General features: G+C 40.9%; 1 protein-coding gene across 2 annotated transcripts in view; it reads left to right on the plus strand.

The window, feature by feature from the left end:
• SLC6A5 (solute carrier family 6 member 5) overlaps positions 1–19249 on the plus strand; it is a 284699-nt gene that overhangs the window by 114115 nt on the left and 151335 nt on the right. For both annotated transcript variants that reach the window (XM_085643604.1, XM_085643605.1), the window contains exons 6-7: positions 2163–2304; positions 7592–7724. In XM_085643604.1, coding sequence (XP_085499730.1) covers positions 2163–2304; positions 7592–7724 — 275 coding nt within the window. The remainder of the gene's footprint in view (positions 1–2162; positions 2305–7591; positions 7725–19249) is intronic.

Genomic DNA, 19249 nt, shown 5'->3' on the forward strand with positions numbered 1-19249 from the left:
ACATAGTATCCTGTTTTGAATATTTGCATGCGTAAAATCACCCAGTAAAATAAATAGGAATTATGGCTTTGTAGTTATTCATGGACTTGACATTTATAAGGCCAATAAATACAGGAGAACGGATGCTCCATAAAAGTATGTTGTTTTTAGGAGACTACACCTAAACATTCACTAGAGATCAGTTTTAATAATTTATTTCCTGAATACCATACCTTAAAAAGTAAATATCATTTTGTGTTATGGAGGAATTGTCTTGAAATGTCCCTACGGAGCACTTTCCTATCAGGTTCCTGGTCTTTTGCTGTCCTTGCCTAGCGTGATATAGATCTGTGTTTCCCTTCTCTGGGGCTGGTGTTGGGCCATCAACCCTATTGTTGCAGGATTGTCCCAGGATGGATATTTTTTAGTATTTGGACACTCCTATAACCAGTGGTTGCATTATGAGTTTTTGAAAGCTGTCAAAATGTTTATTTGTTTTTATTTCACATTTTGTGAGCAAGAAAAATAAAAAAGATATGAAGTGGTTTACTGTAATTAAAGACGGGAGATATGTGGTCTTGAAAACTAGCAGCTTCAAACCAGATTAGCCTAATAAAAGTATCCTCTTTGCAAAGTCGCCATTTTGCTTTTATTTAAAAACATACAATAATATTAATAAATAATTGACATCTGAGGTGCTGAGAGTTTTCTGGCCTCATTATGTAAGTGCGGTAATTCCCTGCCGGCAGCAGTGGAGCGGTCATACAGGCGGTGCACGACCGCTCATGCTTAGTGGGCAGTAAAACGGTTATTTGCAATATAGAGCTAAATATGTCTCTCAATTTAAATTATTGGCACAATTTAAAATATAAAGTGCAGTGCATTGATTAGTTTACTGAACCCTATTTGCCACACTCAAAAGAAATGCATGGCAGATTGTTAGAAGGTTAGCAGCACATTAAATTGAATAACTAGCAGTTGCACATTTCAACCTAATTTGAAAGCAAATGCGGACTTCTGTCATGCTTCAGGGGTGTAAGTAGTTATACTGAAGCCCTAAGACTGATCGTTGATAAAATCAGCTATTGTGCGTAACTGGAAACATCCCTACAAGAAATAGAACTGGAAAGGGCACATTTTGTAATGATTATATACTGTCTGTATAGCACATCACAGACTGATCTTACACACTGGGCCAGGGCTTCTATAAGGTGAGGTAAGGCAGAACCCCCAAGATGCCACCTTGTGGTAGCACGAAATTACTGCACAGAACCCCAGAATTGACTTTTACTTCTCCCATGCATGAAGAGAACACCATTAGGAACGAGCTTTAGTAATGCATCGGTTTCGCCTATGTAATAACTAAAAAACTGTTTTGATCAATCATCGTCCGGGAGAAGGAAAGACCTCCTGGAAAGATAACATAGGAGTGGATGTGGTGCAGCAGTCAGAGCTGCTGACTCAAAGCTGGGGATCCTGGGTCGAGTCTCGGCGGCACCATGCAACATCCTGTCATTTTATGCAAGTCACTTAATCTCTTTGGGTGATAAATTGTTATATAAATATGCTGCAATAGTAAAAGGCAAAACTTTATGAAAATATAGTTCCACCAGAGCAGATGTTAACAGTATTTCGACAGCGGGAAACTAATAAGAGAAGCAGACTAGGAATAAGCATTGGTAAATGCAGGAAAATATGCTACAGCCAATAGAATTGGAGGAAAGGTAAGTAGCATACACAGGAAGCAATTTGAAGCCAGGAAAGAGAGGAGGGTGGATGTAAATCCCTTTTAAGCCTATATTAAAACAATACATTTCTCAAGCACAGCACAAGCGATGTGCAGGTGTAAACTAAAATTTGTACTTTGGCTGAAATGCCAAACAGCCGCGCACTTCTCTTGCTTATATGCAACCCCAGAATCCAATCTCAATATGAATTAATTTTTCCCAATTTCTGAAAATCTTCATTTCTCAAGATGTTAATGCAACTTTCTTTTAAAATGTTCATCTCTCAGTGCTATGTGGCTCTTCAGCTAACTTTGAGCTCTGCAAGTACTCATTCATACATGCACCCAATGTTAAGTTGATTTTTTATAATTCTAACAATTTCTGATTTAGTTCCCTCGTGAGTCCAGGACAATATCAAGTATATCCTTCATTTCATGTCAAGTCTTCTTTTAACAGATTCATGCATAATTGTTGATCACCCACGAATTCAGATCAAGAACAGCACGTTCTGTATGGCTGCCTATCCTAACTTGACGATGGTCAATTTCACCAACCAGGCCAACAAAACCTTTGTCAGCGGAAGCGAAGAGTATTTCAAGTAAGACGAATATGTTATTGGGATTCGGCCACCATGAGGCAACAACATGAGTTTTTGATCACAGTCATTGAGTAACAAATATATTCAGTTGTTGAATTGTAGGGCATCGAATTGTGAAATTCTGGTTCTAGAGGCTAGTTGAAAGAAAACTTTTGTTAAAATAATGCTGTGCCTCAAATATTTGTTTCAAATGTTGCATTTTATGACGCAAAGTTTCCTGGCACATGAGGTACTTGTCTCTGTTGCATTGTTTTTTTTTAAGTGCATGGCGTTTCCTATTGTGCATGACATACTTAACATATTTAACATGGCGGGAAAAACATCTACATAGTTGTGTAAACAACCGTACAAAGATTGTAATTGTCAGAGCTGTGCAATAATTTAATATGTCTTTGATGCAGCTCCTCATTGTAGTCTATTTCTTAATCACCAGCACTGACATCTCTAGACCCTACCTCAAGAATGTAGTCTATATGCCTCAAAGCTGTAGGAGGGACCAATACTTAATGGAACAGGGAAAAGGGGGTGAATAGGAGCTTTGAAAGATCACGAACCACATCCGCTGACGTGAGCATTGCTTTTACGATATTGTGCCCCCAAGAACAAAAAAGGAAATGACATGGAAACTCCAGGTCCATGAAGACTACAGTTTAAAAGAGAGATCTTATGGTATTTTACCACTTAAAGGGAAGCAAAAGTGTTTTATAAGATTCAGGAAATACCTTTCTTAACATTAAGGTGTTAAATTCTGCACGAATTGCAAATTATAAACTCTTTCCGTCTAGGTGTTTTTTTTAACTGTTGTAAGCTCTGTCCATGCTTCTGTTGATCTCTATCTTATGAACATATGAAGTAGGAAATTACATCAGAGGAAGACAGGAAATGACGAGTCAGCTCTATTATAGCCATACAAAGAAACAGCAGTTCCTCTACGTTGAGCACCAAACAAATCAATGGCAGTTTTCAATTAATCAAAACAATAATATGCTGATAAAGTTCAGTGAAATAAACTTATGATTAGACATACAACACAAAATGTATTTAAAAAAATCTGTATTGGGTTCATACAATCTTGTAACATAGGCCGCAGAGGGAGAAGTCTTCAAGCTCCTCCAGCATTCAGGTTTTATGAACAACTGATTATGACGACTTGTTTCAATGGGATACAGGGCTGTTAAAATCTTTTGTTGGATCAAATCCATAAGAAATTTTTGTGTTTCCCATTGGGCTACAGTACGACGACTGCTATTTATTATTTTTCACTTATCGCAGAAGTGCCGCATACACCTTTGGTCACTTTATGCTTGTTTTACAAAATTATATGAACCCAATACATTTTGAGGCTTTTCCGAAATTTGTGGTCGGAATAATTTCATATATTCCATTCATTGAACTCAATTAACATATTTAATTATGTAATGTTTTAATTAATTCAAAGTTGTATTTGATTTGTTTGATACCCTTTTTGTGGAATCTCTGTTCTTTTTTTGTTCTATCACTGCCCACTTTCCGCTTGGAATATGGTTGTCCTGCTTTTCCTAGATCTGTTATAACAGCAAAGTTGCAAAGTGAAAGATTGCAATGCTAACTTTTACTTTGCACTTTATTACTTTGCAGTTATATGGAGGAGACACAGTGGCATCGAACTAAACCTATGTTATGTGATATTCTTTTTGACAAAGATAGTGGGACCTCTTAGGAGGAAGTGAGACACATAATGGGCTCCCATTCAACTGTTCCTTAAATACTGTCACTTGACAACAGAAGTTTTCTACTGCTTTTAGTGAATCTTTACACTAAGATGATATCTAGCATGAAGTTTACTCAGAAAGGATTAACAACTAACATGTTCAATAAATCATCATATGGCAGAAATCTACGGAAGGGGATACTGAAGAAAACCTCATTCTGCATAGAACTACTGCTTGCAAATATGAATTTGTTGTTCTGTTCCTTAAAATGACAAGTTATTAGTGCAATGGGGAATTGATGTTCTAGAAGGTCATAGGATCGGAAGCAAGGTGTAAGGTAAAATCCTGTTATCGAGAACATGGAAGATTCCGAGGCTGGGCAGCACGAACTAGGTACAGGGCAACAGACCGAGAATTGATCTGAAACGATGATTCGTGTAGTAATTGTAAAATACAATGATATGCATTATATCGTATCACCACACAGCTCCATCAACAACAAAACATACATAGGAAGTTAAAAGCATTTGACTTTTAAAAACGTGTCCATTAAAATACATTCTATCTTGTAAGATCTCATAATTAGCAGAGAACGAGTCACCAAAACTGAGTCTTTGTTGGTTGGAAATAAATGTTCGTACCTGTTTACAGATACCATGTATTATAATTTAGATAACACAATACAAAAGGCATAGGCTACAGCAACTACTTTAAAGTTGAAAGATATAGTGGTAGCCCGTGTCCGACATATACTGCAAAGGTAGAGTGTGTATGCAGTTAATATATTTAGTTAAGGGCTTATTTACAAAACGTAGACGTTTGCGTAGGCTTAGGTGCAAACTTACACTTTGGGCAGATTTCTGAACTTTTCATGATTTACAAACCACCCAAGAGCTCTCTAAAGAAAATCACAACTTTTAGAGTTTCCCTTATTCACTCTTTGAAGCCCCGACCATTTATCATCAGATTTGTTGTGGCAACAATTTGTTTCCTTAGGTTTAGGGTAAAAGAGAAATTGTATATTTATGTTTTTAAATTGTACTTCAGATGACAAGCAGTTTTCCGCGGAAAGCCATTCTGTCCCTGAAAAAATGTGGGTGTTTGGGGCACTTACTCACACTTATTGCATCACTAACACCTCTTTGAAGTGGTGCCAAGTGTAGACGTACAATGCATGTAAGAAAAAGCATTGCAAATGTTTGTGGTTGTTCACCACTAACTCTAAGAGTTACAACTTTGAGGGTGGTAATGACAAATTCTTTCACTCTCCCATACATTTCTTGTTTTCCTGATCCTACCTTACTTATACCACTGTGGTAAATCTGTAGACGTTCCTCATTCAGCTATTTCTGGTGGTACATGCTCCATTTTTCCAAGAAAGATTAACTTACAGATAGAAATGTAGGCATTTGAGTCGATAAAAGGCCGTTTACTATGATCTCAGGCCACTTCAATTGAAGGTTGACCTGCATGGCTCTGCAAAGCACTTTGTTTGCTACCTGTCTGGGGACCCCTCTTTACTGTCCATTTGTAGTTGCCATTTTCTCTGATTGGCTCCTAGTAGTTGAGCCTGAATATGCTGTTTATGAATTACATTATCTGACTGCATTTAATTTACATACAATCATCAGGCCTTTCCTTTAAGGCATGCATAGTGCAAGATGTTGCTATAACTGAAAATAAGGATTACAATACTTAAACAGAACTGAATTCTGATGTTTTCAGACTCTAGGCCTTTGGTGCTGTAAGTGCATGCTCACTGCTCTTGGTTCTTATTCAGGGCCAGAAGTATCAGTCAATCATCTCCAGAAGAGAAATGTTCTCATTCTCATAATCATACAGAAAATATGTTTACCTGGGAACAGGAAAAACATTATTCTAATGCATTAAGTTTTTAACAATGGTCAAGGGGGGCAGTTCAATGCCAAATGTATAGGATATTTACAAGACAGAGTTACATGCAATACATCTAAATATGGATCATATTGAATGTGATAATCCCGAAAACCTGGAATGCAGGATTTCCTTGCAGATCAACCTTGCAGTTTAATGTGTGATATATTATGAAACCATAAATTGTCCTCAGATTGTGCCTTTCCTATTCTCTTTGTGCAGAGTTTGAATTGGTGGAGGACCATGCTATGGATTAAGAAATGAATGGTTTAGCATCAAGACATGAATGACAAATTACTGTACTACTACAAAGAAGAATTAGAGCAAACACAGAGCGATTGAATGCATGATTGCTTGTCCTTGAGTCTATGGAGAGTCCAGTGGTGGTCTTCATTTATGGGCCAGCTAACCAACTGTTCAGTTGATTGATATCACGTCTCATCACCAAAGTCCAGCAGCTAGTTAGAGGGAGGGTTGTGGACAGAGTATGCACATGTCTGCACTTCCTGAACCAATGGTTTGACTAAGCTTTGGTTTATGATGACCTCTTTGGGCTGGAGAAAGTAAAGTGCTCCAGAACTAATGTTCTGTGAATTGCATCAGCTTGATCTCAATTCTTCTCCAAGGGGATAGGAAAAATGTTGTGTGCAAAGAAGAATAAAATACCAGAATGACTAATACCATAGCCTGGACTGATAGTGTTCCAGCATGAAAAGCGATGGATCATGACTCAAGGAAATCAGTATATTCTTTTTTACATACTTTACCAATATGTCTCGTAGAATGAAAATACAATGCGAAATCATATGTGCTACTCTAGAGACTGTAATTGTTTGACAATATAAGTCAAATTTAGACAAAGCTGGGCATTGGTCAAATCTGGGACTCACTGGATCTGATGGCAGCCAAGGAGAAGAGCGTATGCCAGTCTCATATCATAGTAGAAAGAGACCTTGTACTCAAGTACATGAAACAATATATAGGCAAAATCAGTCCATCTGTAGTTGAATTGAATATTAGTAATATTGTGATATTTGTGCTACTATACCTGGGTCCTTTTATTTAAAACTTTGAAAAAGACTTCATACAAAACGTGCATATTTCTTTAATGTCTTTGCTTGAAATTTCAATGCTAATACTTCTAAATGAATTGTGCACACAAATGCATGGCCTTTCAAAATGTACATGCTTATATTTAATGTATGCCAAATTGTAGCTTGGAATGGCATTATTTCGAATTGAAGCATCTTTTTCAGAACTGGCAAGAAGTCATTAGGCAATATGGAAATGCAACAACTACATTTTCCATACTAGCTCCATTTGAAATTGAATTGTTTAAAGGGTCCATCAAGTGAAGCAAAATGCATTACAAATTAACTTACTCCAGGACCTAGTCATGCAATTCCATTTTTGTAATCGCCATTGTTTGGTGCTGCCGGTGATGTGAGATTAGGTTAGGAATATATATCTACAGAGATCAATTTTCGTTCACTAAATGGACTCTTTAAAAAAGAATGTTAGAAAACTGCAACAACATATTGTATGTCTGAGAATCCGCCATATTTATTTTGCTTTGATTGGGGCAGCCCGTGACAGCGCCCATCGCGATGCATGCCCCGTGGAAAGAACACGCCAGAATGGTATGAACTGTTTTTTTAATGGATGCAGCCTGCAGTCACTCTCACTGACTTTTTGACTCTCAGGTACTTTATGTTGAAGATTTCCGCAGGGATTGAATTTCCGGGTGAGATAAGGTGGCCTTTAGTCTTGTCTCTTCTCTTCGCTTGGGTGATTGTCTATGCATCGCTCGCTAAAGGCATCAAGACTTCAGGAAAAGTAAGGACACTGTTTTCTCACTTGGAATTCTTAGTGCATGGATAAGAGTGATAATCTCCATGGAATGATATGATTGCATGTGCAAAGTGGACTATGAAATACACTCGGCAAGCAAATCTTGCATGATTGCTTTGACTGTTTCTATTGATACTGCTTCTGTTTGGTCAGGAGGAGAAGGACTCAGTTGTCTTTGATTCAAATTGAAATGTCAATCCTGGGATTATATGATTTAACAATTTAGTAGAACTCTCTTCCCCTGCATTGTTTGAAGCATACATTGCTGTTGAGAAAGCTATGAGAATTGAACTGTTTTGCCATTTCAATACTTTTATCAAAAACTGGGGTTGCCATGAGCTGTCATCCACTTTCTGTATGTGCAGCAACATCTCCAGATTGGCGAATGTCTAACCCTGTTGCAGGTTTCCAAAATGTACAATACGTATTTAGCTTTCATATTAAACATACATATTATTGAGACCTGCAGAAAGGTACATTCAAACATTAGATAATGAAGAATGGTTATTGTCTTATAGTACCATAAAACCCTCAAGTCTGATCTGGTTTCACATATATTTCTGCTGTTATATACTACAAGCAATTGTAAGTGGATTCATAATTTTATTTTGACTATAACCAAGAAATGTATGCTGAGATGTTGAGCCACAACCACCTAATTACCTTTTAACTATTTATGGGAACTACTATGTCAAGAATCTTTTGCACTTCAGTTAAGCAGATGTGCACCTTAATTTGGACTCTGCTCTGGATGTATTACTGTCAGGAACCCGTTCAAAGGGTCAAGGGGTAAGTAGAAGTTACCGGGCCCAACATGGAGGTGAAGCCTTTATTCCTGCTGTACCAAGGCCCGACCTATAATGGTTCCCAAGCAACTGGACCTAGTGAAATGAAATGAAATGAAAATGAAATGAAATGAAATGAAAATTGATTTATAACGCGCAACTTAGCCCAATGGGCGTCAAGGCGCCTAACCAAATATAGGATCTTCAGTCACAGTTGCTTACTGGTAGGCCTTAGAGAAATACCAGGTTTTGAGTGCTTTTTTGAACATGGTCATAGAGGGTTGAACCTTGATATCAAAGGGGAGAGCATTCCACAGCCGTGGGGCCACAACAGAAAAAGCCCTACTTCCCCATCTGACTTTCCTAAAACGAGGAACTACCAACAAGTGCATATTTGCAGAACGAAGAGCCCTGCTGGGAGCGTAGGAAGTCAAGAGAGATCCCAGAGCATTAGAAGGATCTGCCCTTAAGGCTCCAAAGACCAGAATCAGAAGTTTAAAAGAAATCCTGTATTGGATGGGGAGCCAGTGGAGGCTTTTCCTGGCTAAGGTGGCCGAAGATGCAGCAGGAGAAGATAGAACAAAACGCGCTGCCGCATTTTGTATCACCTGAAGGCGATGGATCAAGCACTTATTAATTTCAGCATATAAGGAATTACAGTAATCTAGTCTTGATCCAACCAATGCCACCACAATCTGCATACGTGATTGAGGAGAGAGATAGTGGGCAAATATCCTCAAAATCTTAATGATCCCCCAGCAAGTAGAGACCGTTCTGTTAACCTGGAGGGTCATTGACAATGAAGTGTCAAATATGACGCCCAGGTTCCTGGCGGATTTAGATGGAATAGGACAAGAACCCAAAGAAGGGGGCCACCACTCATCAGACCAACAATCTTGATTGTTCCCAAAAATCAGGACTTCGGTCTTATCACCGTTCAACTTCAGAGAGTTTAAAATCATCCATTCGGAGACTGCCTGCATGCAGCTCCTAAAGTTGAACGCTGCCCCTCCAGCACTTGACTCTCAGTTGCAGCGAGGGTCGAGCAATCCAACGCTTCTCGGGGAGACACAGAGGTGTGAACACAGGCTCACAAATCAAAATATGTTCATCAGCAATAAATGATTACCCAGTCAAAGCTTGCTTTGATGTAAAAAATGAGTAAAATAAATTCACAAGCAATACACAGTCCCCTGAGGTTGGGTGTCTAGTGCTTTATAGGCGGGTCTCTCCCGTCTCGCTGACAGTAGTGGTTATTCTTCATTCACTATTGGTGACATTCTGGTTAAGCCCACTAGTAGTCCGAGTCTCAGAAATCCCCCTCCGAGTCTTTATTAGAGTCAAATGCGTCCCAGTGCCGAAGCACTATATGGCAGTCAAGTTCTCCAAGGGAATCAGTATTATATGCATTCGCAGGATAGGAGCGACTGGAGTCTTCAAGCGCACCCCTTCACAGGCGCTGAAGCTGCAACGGCTTCTGCCAGTAAGTTCCTTCACATTCGGCCCAGGAAATGTAGCAGATGGTTGTTCTGAAGTTCGTTACATGCAGTCAGGGACGGACTGACCTATAGGGCAATCAAGCAGTGCCCGACGATGGGCTTCACTAACAGATCAGGGTGTGGACCTCTTTACCGTAGTTGTGGGCCAGTTAGCCTGGTGCAGCAATAGACACAGCTCAGCTTTACAGGGGCCTTCCTCTGGCATGCGAGGTTGCAGAATTTTCCATGCACACAGACAACGACCGGATTGATGCCGCAGCCGTCTCCTCAAACTCACCACAGGGATTCAATTGATAGGATCCCCCACTGGACCGTACTCCCTCCCTCACTCTTCTCTTCCTCATAGAGCACACTGCTCTTGGCAAGCAGGCAGGCATTGTTGCTCCAGGCTCCAGTGGCATGTAGTCTTGAAGTCTCTGGATGATGTCCCCTCACCCAGCAGGGAGACTGGCAGGCATTGGCACCCAGTCTTGGTCACAGGCAGAAGTCTTCCAGAGCTTCTCCTCCTCGCAAAGCCCGACTGGCTCCTTGTCAGTTGACAACTTTGTGGGCCTCGAGCTCCTCTTCTTTTAATCCTTTTCCAGAGACCAAATGTGATTTAGAGTCTGAAGGGCATATTTACCAGAGAAGAGGCGAAGTGTGGCGTTAGCGTCATTGGCTTAACACCAAGCCGCACCACTTTTGAAACACAGGACTGCACCATATTTATAAGAATATGGTGCATCTCTGTGTTTCCCCCTACGCTGGCACTAAATGTAGCAGCCTAGCGCCAATGCAGGGGGTGTCTGCATTGAGGGGAAGATTGTTTATGTACAGGAAGGTGTCCCTTGCTGCACATCAACAATCTTTAAATGGCATTTTGAATCTTCTATGTGTGCTGCTTAATGCAGCACACATAAAAGTTGCAAAACGTCATTTTTTTGTTGATTGTTTATGTGCAGGTAGGGACACCATAAAACAATCAAAGGCCTTTTGCTGTTTCTACATGTGCTGCACAACGCAGCACACATGGAAACAGCAACAACAAGTAGAAATTAAACATTTCTCCTTGTTGTGCCTGGTTAAAACCAGGTTTTCCTTGGTCTTAATTTTGGCGCTGCCCCATATTTATGCCTCTCTTGAAAATATGGGGCGGTGTCAAAATCTACGGGTGATGCTGTGAAATGCCCACCGTAACACCCATTTCCCACTCCTTTCATGCTAAGTATAGTGTGAAAGGGGGCCTTATTTATAATGCAGCACTAAGCGACGTTAAGTGGCTTAGCGCTACCTTGTAAATAAGGTGAAACACATATCGCCACAGGAACGTCACTAAAAGTGACATTCCTCTAGCGACAGGGGCTTGTAAATATGCCCTCTTGTGTTTGAATATTATGTTTGGGGTCTGCTACTTTTTAAGTGCCCTCTCTTCTGCCCTGCCCTTTCTTCAGAAAGCAGTCTGTCATAGCAGGAGACTCCAAATCTGATATCCCCACAACACAGGCCATGGAAGTGACTAGTGGTTCACACCTGGATGTCAGCCAGAGTGATAAGTGTATCAAAAGGTTAACCCATGGCCTTGGTGCTACTCTTTAGTGTTCCTCTTATCTGGATCATTTCCTTCCTGAGATGTGTCCAGGCTCCTTCCCAGTGACCTTTCAATGAATCAAAGAGCACCTTTTAAAGAATATTGAAGAGCCTGGCTCTACCTTTCTTCAGTGTATCGCACCCAACTCACAGGAAGGCAGCTATCCACAAATCTGTCTGGGGGGAGGGATTCCTCTACTACCACTTGTTTTTCCAATTCGCCCTAGATTTCCTAAGTCCAGAATCTTCCATATATTGTACCATTCATAGGCACACATACACCCAGGACATACATTTAATATACAAGCTCTGAACCGTACTACATGCTTCATGTATTTTTCAATTCACAGCCAAACATATAGCAAGCCGATGCATATAACACACACACACTGCACAGCACTGCGCCATTCCTGCATTATACTATTGACAGGCACACGTACGCCCAACACATGTATAGCACATATGCGCCTCATAGCTCTGCACATCAAACCTGTTACAAAAAGACCCCAATCCGCGAGGCGGGCCCATGTCATGGCTCACCCGCATAGGTCGTGTTCGCCCAAGGCAAGAATAATCAGCACCAGGAGTGCAGACATCATTACAGTTGGGGGACTCAGGGCAGGGGTGCACGTCTATCCGCATGCAAGGGAACTTTCTGTCCCAGTCACTTTGCAGGTGCTGGGCGATTCTCCCCTTGTGCCTGGTGACAGGGATACTTGGTTCTCTGCACTGCTTCATGTCTCTTTGACTCTCAACATTTAGATTGTGGCAGTTGTGGAGTTTCATTTGAAGGCAGATGGGCATTGGGAGAAGGGTTTCATATTGATTTGTCCAAGTCCAAGCTAGTGCTTTAAGCGACTCACTAAGGATGTGACTCCTGTCACAATGCTTTTCGTGGTGAATTATATTATCAGTACAATTCACAATTTCAATGGATACAGTGAGCATTTTAGCTGGTGAGATTTGATACCTTGTGTATCGGTTAGTGAATTATAGACACTGAGAAATAACTCCCAGAATCTTAAAATGTCCAATGAAGTGCTGACATAGCATTGAGGTGTGACTTGCAAGCCAATGTCTTAAACTGAACACCAGACTCATGTTGCTTCGGTCACCTCGGAGAAGTGTGTACAAGAAAGTGTACATCCAGAGACTACAGTACTTAAATGCCTTGTCTTCAGTTCCTTTCTTTCTGTTGACCCATGAGATTTAGAGTGTATCCCATTTCTCTTGTTCTACTCATGTATGGGGATATTTTTCAGCATTGTTTTGGGCTTTAAAGGATTTGGCAGCACCTCCTCAACATGATCCCAACATTGTGTAGGCTGGGCTTCAGAGTCTGCCTATAGATGATACTTACTTTGAAGATGATTTTGCTACTAGTTATTATATTGTTTCCCTATATAAGTGAGCACACACATTTGTATTCTTTGAATCCATAGGCTCCTTTTCACATGAGCTAAAATGACAGCTCTGTATTCCATTTACTATTCCTTCAGAGATTATTTCAGATTTCATATTCTAAGGAGGCCTCTCTGCCTGTCTACTTTCTAGTGCCCCATGCACGCCTACAGGTCAGCGAACCAGTGCACAGCCTGAATGTGAGGCTTGCTCTGAGGTTTCACATAGACTAAACAACAGGGTTCATTAATACTGCTTGTTTGTGTATTATTTACTGCAGAACACAACTGCTGTGACTTTCAGGACTTCCGTTATCACTACTCTTCTTCTACCCTTAGGTATAACACACATGATTCTGCAGTCTTTGACGAATGATGCTTACTCCAACAGAGGATAGATATATTATTCCTGAAACATTTCCCCTTTTCTTTAATATGCCTGGCAGTCAATTCCCCTTCTCCAAATGTATTTTTAAAATATTCCATTGAAGCAAGCCTATTGCATCCAGGAAATGTTAAATGTTTTTAGAAAGTCATTTGCAACCTACCTATTTGTCTGATGCAAAATGTGATGTATCCGGCCTTCACCTAAAGGCATGTAGCACATGGTGCCCTTCCCATGTGAATCTTCTTCTGTAGACCCGGGTAACTCATGTACCTCACGTTTGCAAGTAAAACCAATCATTTTTCATACATAGATTCAACTGAGTCTCTTCTTTGTTGCCAGAACCACACCATAACTATGATGCTGTAAGAAATTGGGTTAATGGTTTAGGGAGGGGGTGATACCCCACTAAAGCTGCAACCACAATCCTTCTCAGGGTGAGGCACAAGAAAACACAAAATTAACCTCTCTTTAACCCTCTGGTAGCTTGGCACAGAGCAGTCAGGCTTAACTTAGGGACAATGTGTAAAGTATTTATGCAGCACTTCAAACTGTAATGAAGTGAAAAATACCACGCAAGAAAAATCCATCACTAACTTGGAAAAATAGAGCAGAATTTAAATAAATTGATACCAAAATAACAAAAACATCAAATCGGTAGAACTGTAGATATGCAATTTTAAAGATTTAAGTGAAAATGTGCCCAAAAACTCCAAAGTGCCAACCGCGGCTATATGGTCATGCAAAACCGGGAGAAAGTCACAAGTTCAGGTTGACCACGATAGAGCATGAGTTGGGAACAGGGACCAGGTTAGTCCTGCTAAAAAGTTACCTTCCTACCCCAGCACATAGAGTCCTGATCGTGGTGAAGGCAGCTGCGAGGAGCAGGGAACCATAACGGACATTCTGCGATGTAGTGCAAAGAGCATGCCTGGTGCCACAGACGATAATGGCTGCAGCCTAAAGAGCCTGTTGTCCTCGCAAGCCACCTTGCAGGAGCTCTGTGGCGGCGCTCTCGATGCTGTGGTGCAAAATATCAGGTTGACAAAACTTTGCATTGACGGGCTGAACGAACAACAAGGTTTTGATGCCAATGGGCTCATTCTTGGTCATGAAGAGCCCAAAAACTTAATTCCAGCCTCTATGAGACACACCGAGGGTTCAGGACCTGAGAGGAACTACTTGGAAGTCCGGGGTATGCTCCAGATGGATCTGGGTGCTGGGTCAGGTGGATGTGAGCCTGTTATCTCCCTGTGGCTTTTAACAGGAGGCCAGCAGACTAGCCCTTGGAGTCATTCTGGTAGTCCTGGATTCAGGTTTAATCTCTCTGACACAGGTAGGAGTGCAGCAGGCAGAATGGTATCACTCCAGCAAAGCAGCAGTCTACCAAGGCAGTTGTCCAGAAGGGCAGCAGTTCAGCAGCGTGGCAGTCCTTTCAGCAGTACAGCAGTCCTTCTTCTTGGCAGAGTTTCCACAGGTTCAGAAAAATACTGAAGAGTTGGGATCTGAGATCGAATATGTAGACCAGGTGACTCCTTTGAAGTGGGAAAAGCTTCCCTCTGAAGTGTACAGGGTTCCTGCCTCTCCTGCCCTGGCTCCAAACTAACTACAGTGGATATGCAGACCTTTGTGTGGAGACAGGACACAACCTATTCAAGTGTAAATAGGGCTGTGCCCAACTCCGCCCTCCCATCCAGCCAGTGATGGCCCATCCAGGCACACCTGAGCCCGCTATTGAGTGTGGTTGTCTAGCAGGTATACACACACCCCAACTGTCAGCAATACCCAGGAAAGTGACCCAGAGACATGCTGCAGGCACTAAAGGAAAAAGGCCAACTTTTTAAAAGTGGCATTTTCAAATTTGTAAATTAAAATCCTACTTTACCATAAGAGAGGATTTTTCATTACAATTCCAAAGACACAAAACATGAACTGTTGACCTGTTCCCATATGGAAGTTACAGCTTATTAAATGTAATATGGTAACTCCAATGTTATCCTATAGGAGAGGTAGGCCTTGCAGTAGTAAAAAACAAATATATGAGTTTTTCACTACAAGGACATGTAAAACTTAAAAGTACATTTCTAGCTTTTAAAATACACGGCACCATGCCCTATGGATTGTCCAGGGTCTACATAATGGGTTACATATATGTATTTATAAGGAAGGTCTGGGCCTGGCTAAAGGTTTCTTTTTCCAGGTCGACATGGCAGATCTGAGACTTGTTTAAAGGGCTATGTAAGTGGGTGGCACAATCAGTGCTGCAGACTCACTGGTAGCATTTAATTTTCAGGCCCTGCACACAGTTGGTGCCACTTTGCTAGGGACTTACAAATAAATTAAGTATGCCAATTGGGTATAAACCAATTCTACCAGGTTCTAAGACGAGAATACAAGCACGTTAGCACTGGTCAGCCGTGGTATAGTGCACAGAGTTCTCAAAGCCAACAAAAACTGGTTCAGAAAACAGGAGGGTAGAGGCAAAAAGTTTGAGGATCGCCCTGCAGATATGGACAAGTCCAACAGACAGAGTAGCCTTTCAGCATATCATGGAGTATGTGGCTGTATGTCTACATCCTCCTAAAATGTAGTAAATGCAGCACCAGTACTATACCCAGCTTGGCTTTTGATAAAATGCTGTAATGTGTAGGCAAAAATACATAACAAAAATATCACAGTGTTGCATAATCTTCCTTGCATGACTCATCCATCACTGCTGACCAAGCGATAACCACAATACTTCTTTCAAATTGCATTTCAAATTTGAAGAAGAAATAGATTTACAAAGGTTGTAAATGCTGCAGAGATAGGGCCGTTTGAGAGGACCAGACCGGCCACTAATCCCATCATTAGCAACACAAAAAGATGATGGTCGGAATGCTGAACTTTGTCAAATATTCACCTCCAGTCACAAATCTGGGTTAAATCCATGGTTTTGTTGCTCACCGTGTCACCCCAGTTTGGACCAAGACATATGCAAATCAGTCTTGACCCTTCTCCCCATGGGAACAGTCCAGCCCGAACTGCCAAGCTATGTTCTCCCTGGACCGGACAACAAGCAACCTGCCGTCATTTTAGGGGGTCACCCCTCAACAGCCAGGCTAGCTTGAATCCAGTGGCATAGTGAGCATGGGACCCACGTCTGGACATATCTTATGCACTTAGGGCAACTGAAGCAATGCAAAGATGATGGACGGATTACTGAATATTATCAAACATTCACCCCCAGTCACCGATCTGGGTTAAATCCTTTGGTTTTTTGCTCACCATGCTACCCCAGTTTGGACCCAGTCATATGCAAATCAGTCTTGACCCTGCTCCAATCAGGCATTTCTCAGGGGGCGGGGAGGTTTGGAGTCCTTTGGAGACTGTATTTTGATGATAAACATTAGTGCCTCTTTCTTCAACTCCTTAGGGTTTATGGCAGCAGGCAAAAATAGAGCGAAAAAGAAAGAAATTCGAATGAAAGATAGGAAAAAACCTGGGGTTGATTTGAAGATTTTTGCTAGAGTTGCCTTTGGTTTTCTGTCTAGCCCTGTGGTATGTATCCTATTGTCTCACACTTTTACCTTGTGGCCACAAATTGGCTGACTACATTGGCTGATATATCAGATTTACTACTGGTGAGTAACATTTTCTTCATGTGATGCAAAAAGGGGGCGTACAGTTGCAAGAAATGAAAAGGACACCAAGATAAACATCAAATGAGCATTCTATTGAGATACAGAATTGTAGGCATGTTTGAGTTTGCTATTAGCCTCCAAAGAGAACCTGCCTATGTTGTTAGAAAAGCACACACATTTGTACCATTTGTATATCACTTGAACTGGGCCAAAAAAGATATCTTTAACCTTTATGGGCTAAACAATGCTAATGTCCAAGCTGCAAAACTGGCCCTGACTGCAGGTTACAGATTAATTTGTTGTTGCAAAGACCAGGTAATAATATAGATAGTCAATATTATTGAGCTCATTTAGAGCTCAGTAGGCTGCCCACACTGCCACCATCCTGTCCAAGGAAGGCATGATGTATTTGGAAATCCTTTCATTGGTTGTATGACGAAACAATGCAGGAAAATACATCGCATGCCTCAATCACGCATTTTTTACCCTGAATTTTGTTTTACAACGCATATGCTTTTACAACACGTGTCATTACCATACATAATTTATAGATTTATATATAAAAACAATGTATTTGTGGGAGAAGACCAACTTACCTTAAATGCCTGGTAAAGGCATGCGTTGTAAAGACATGCACATGGTAAAATCATGCGTGCTAGAAAAAGAGTGGTAGAGGCACGATGTGGTAAAAACCTTGTTGTAAAGGCTATTTCCCCCTTCAATAGCAATAGAGATATTGTTTTAACAAAATTGCCACCACCAATGTGGAGAGAGCACTTTTGTTGTTGTTGTGGAGACGATGCCGCTGTTAACACTTCCAACATTTCTAAATGAGATGGGGGAACCTTAAATTTGGCAGGACAGGAGCCATGCTGACTCATGCAATGGGCTCCTGATCCCCCAAGCTGTAAATGTCTCCTTAAGTTTCTAAATTGATGACGAGTATGTTGCTGCAATACTAAAGCAGTGCCCCTTTAACGCAGCCCTCAAAATGCACTCACCTCTTTCTGAGGATGCAGCTGACATGTGTTCCTGATTTGATGATTTCCCCCTTTAAATTCTAATAAAGGAGCCATTGCCCTTTTCTCCTCTTGATGTATAGTGTTTTTTGGATGAGGCATCAATTTCTAGTATGATGGTTTGGCAACATTCCTTGCAAGATGACAGTAATAAAGAGATGATTACAGGATTCATGGTCTGGAACCACATTAAAAAATAAGTGCCCCATTATTATTAATTCATTTGATATTGAATGATGTAAACTGAATCCTGATGAATTCATATGTTGGTATTAATGCAGATGTGCCTTGTAATTACACAGTCATTATGTTCAATGCTGACAGCTCCACAGCAAGAGCTCTCGCGCCTTGACACCCAATAGCAATTGTGAGACTTCTGCAGTGTGTTCTGTTTTGAAAAAATGTACTTTCCACATTTTGCAGGTCCACTCTGGCTGCTTTGGATTGAAGGCATGTTAGTTACTGGGAAGGTATTCTACAGATCCTGGTTAGTCTGGCAGGGAGGGCTGAATACACATATTCCCAATATTCAACCCTAGCCATTGTGTCACAGAGAGATCACCATTCAACATATCACTCTCACCCTTTTACATGACACCTCCACTAAGTGCACAGAATCCTTAGACACACTATGGCGAAATCACTTATATATGGACTTTGTAGTCCAGTTTGTCCTCACTAGTTGGACTAGTTAGCCAGTCCCTCGCTGGAAAAAGCAATGCTGCCTAGTCTTTGCTCATCTAACCAGTACCTAAGTGAAGACTAGCAAGTTAAGGTTGCTGGAGGAGTTAGAATATTTAAAACTAATGTTATGTGCTCGTATAATTAAAGTGAGTTCTGGATTGCCAAATAGATTGGGCCATTGTAAAGGTCTGACAAATTCTCAGAACTCACAGTATCTAGTTGAAAGGAATCTCTGAAAGAATATAGCTGGATGAGTTACTTTCCTCAATATGAATCAATTTTTAATCAATCTAATCAATTTTAATGAAAATAATAGCTCCTCCACTCATCACAGTTGTAAACTTCAGTAGGCAAGTAGGGAGTTAGAATTTACTTGGGATAATACATTCACGGAATAGCTTTTATTATTACACAATATGTGAGGAGGCACACATCTACACACTTAGACAAACACTTCAATGGGTGTTTTTTCTTTCCTTGTGTCTGTGTGCAGTGAAATCTGTTATTTGTGTCATGATTGTGCTGTCCTACACATAGCTGTTGTGGATT

Source organism: Triturus cristatus, chromosome 3_1, assembly GCF_964204655.1.
Source record: "Triturus cristatus chromosome 3_1, aTriCri1.1, whole genome shotgun sequence".
Classification (NCBI taxonomy): domain Eukaryota; kingdom Metazoa; phylum Chordata; class Amphibia; order Caudata; family Salamandridae; genus Triturus; species Triturus cristatus.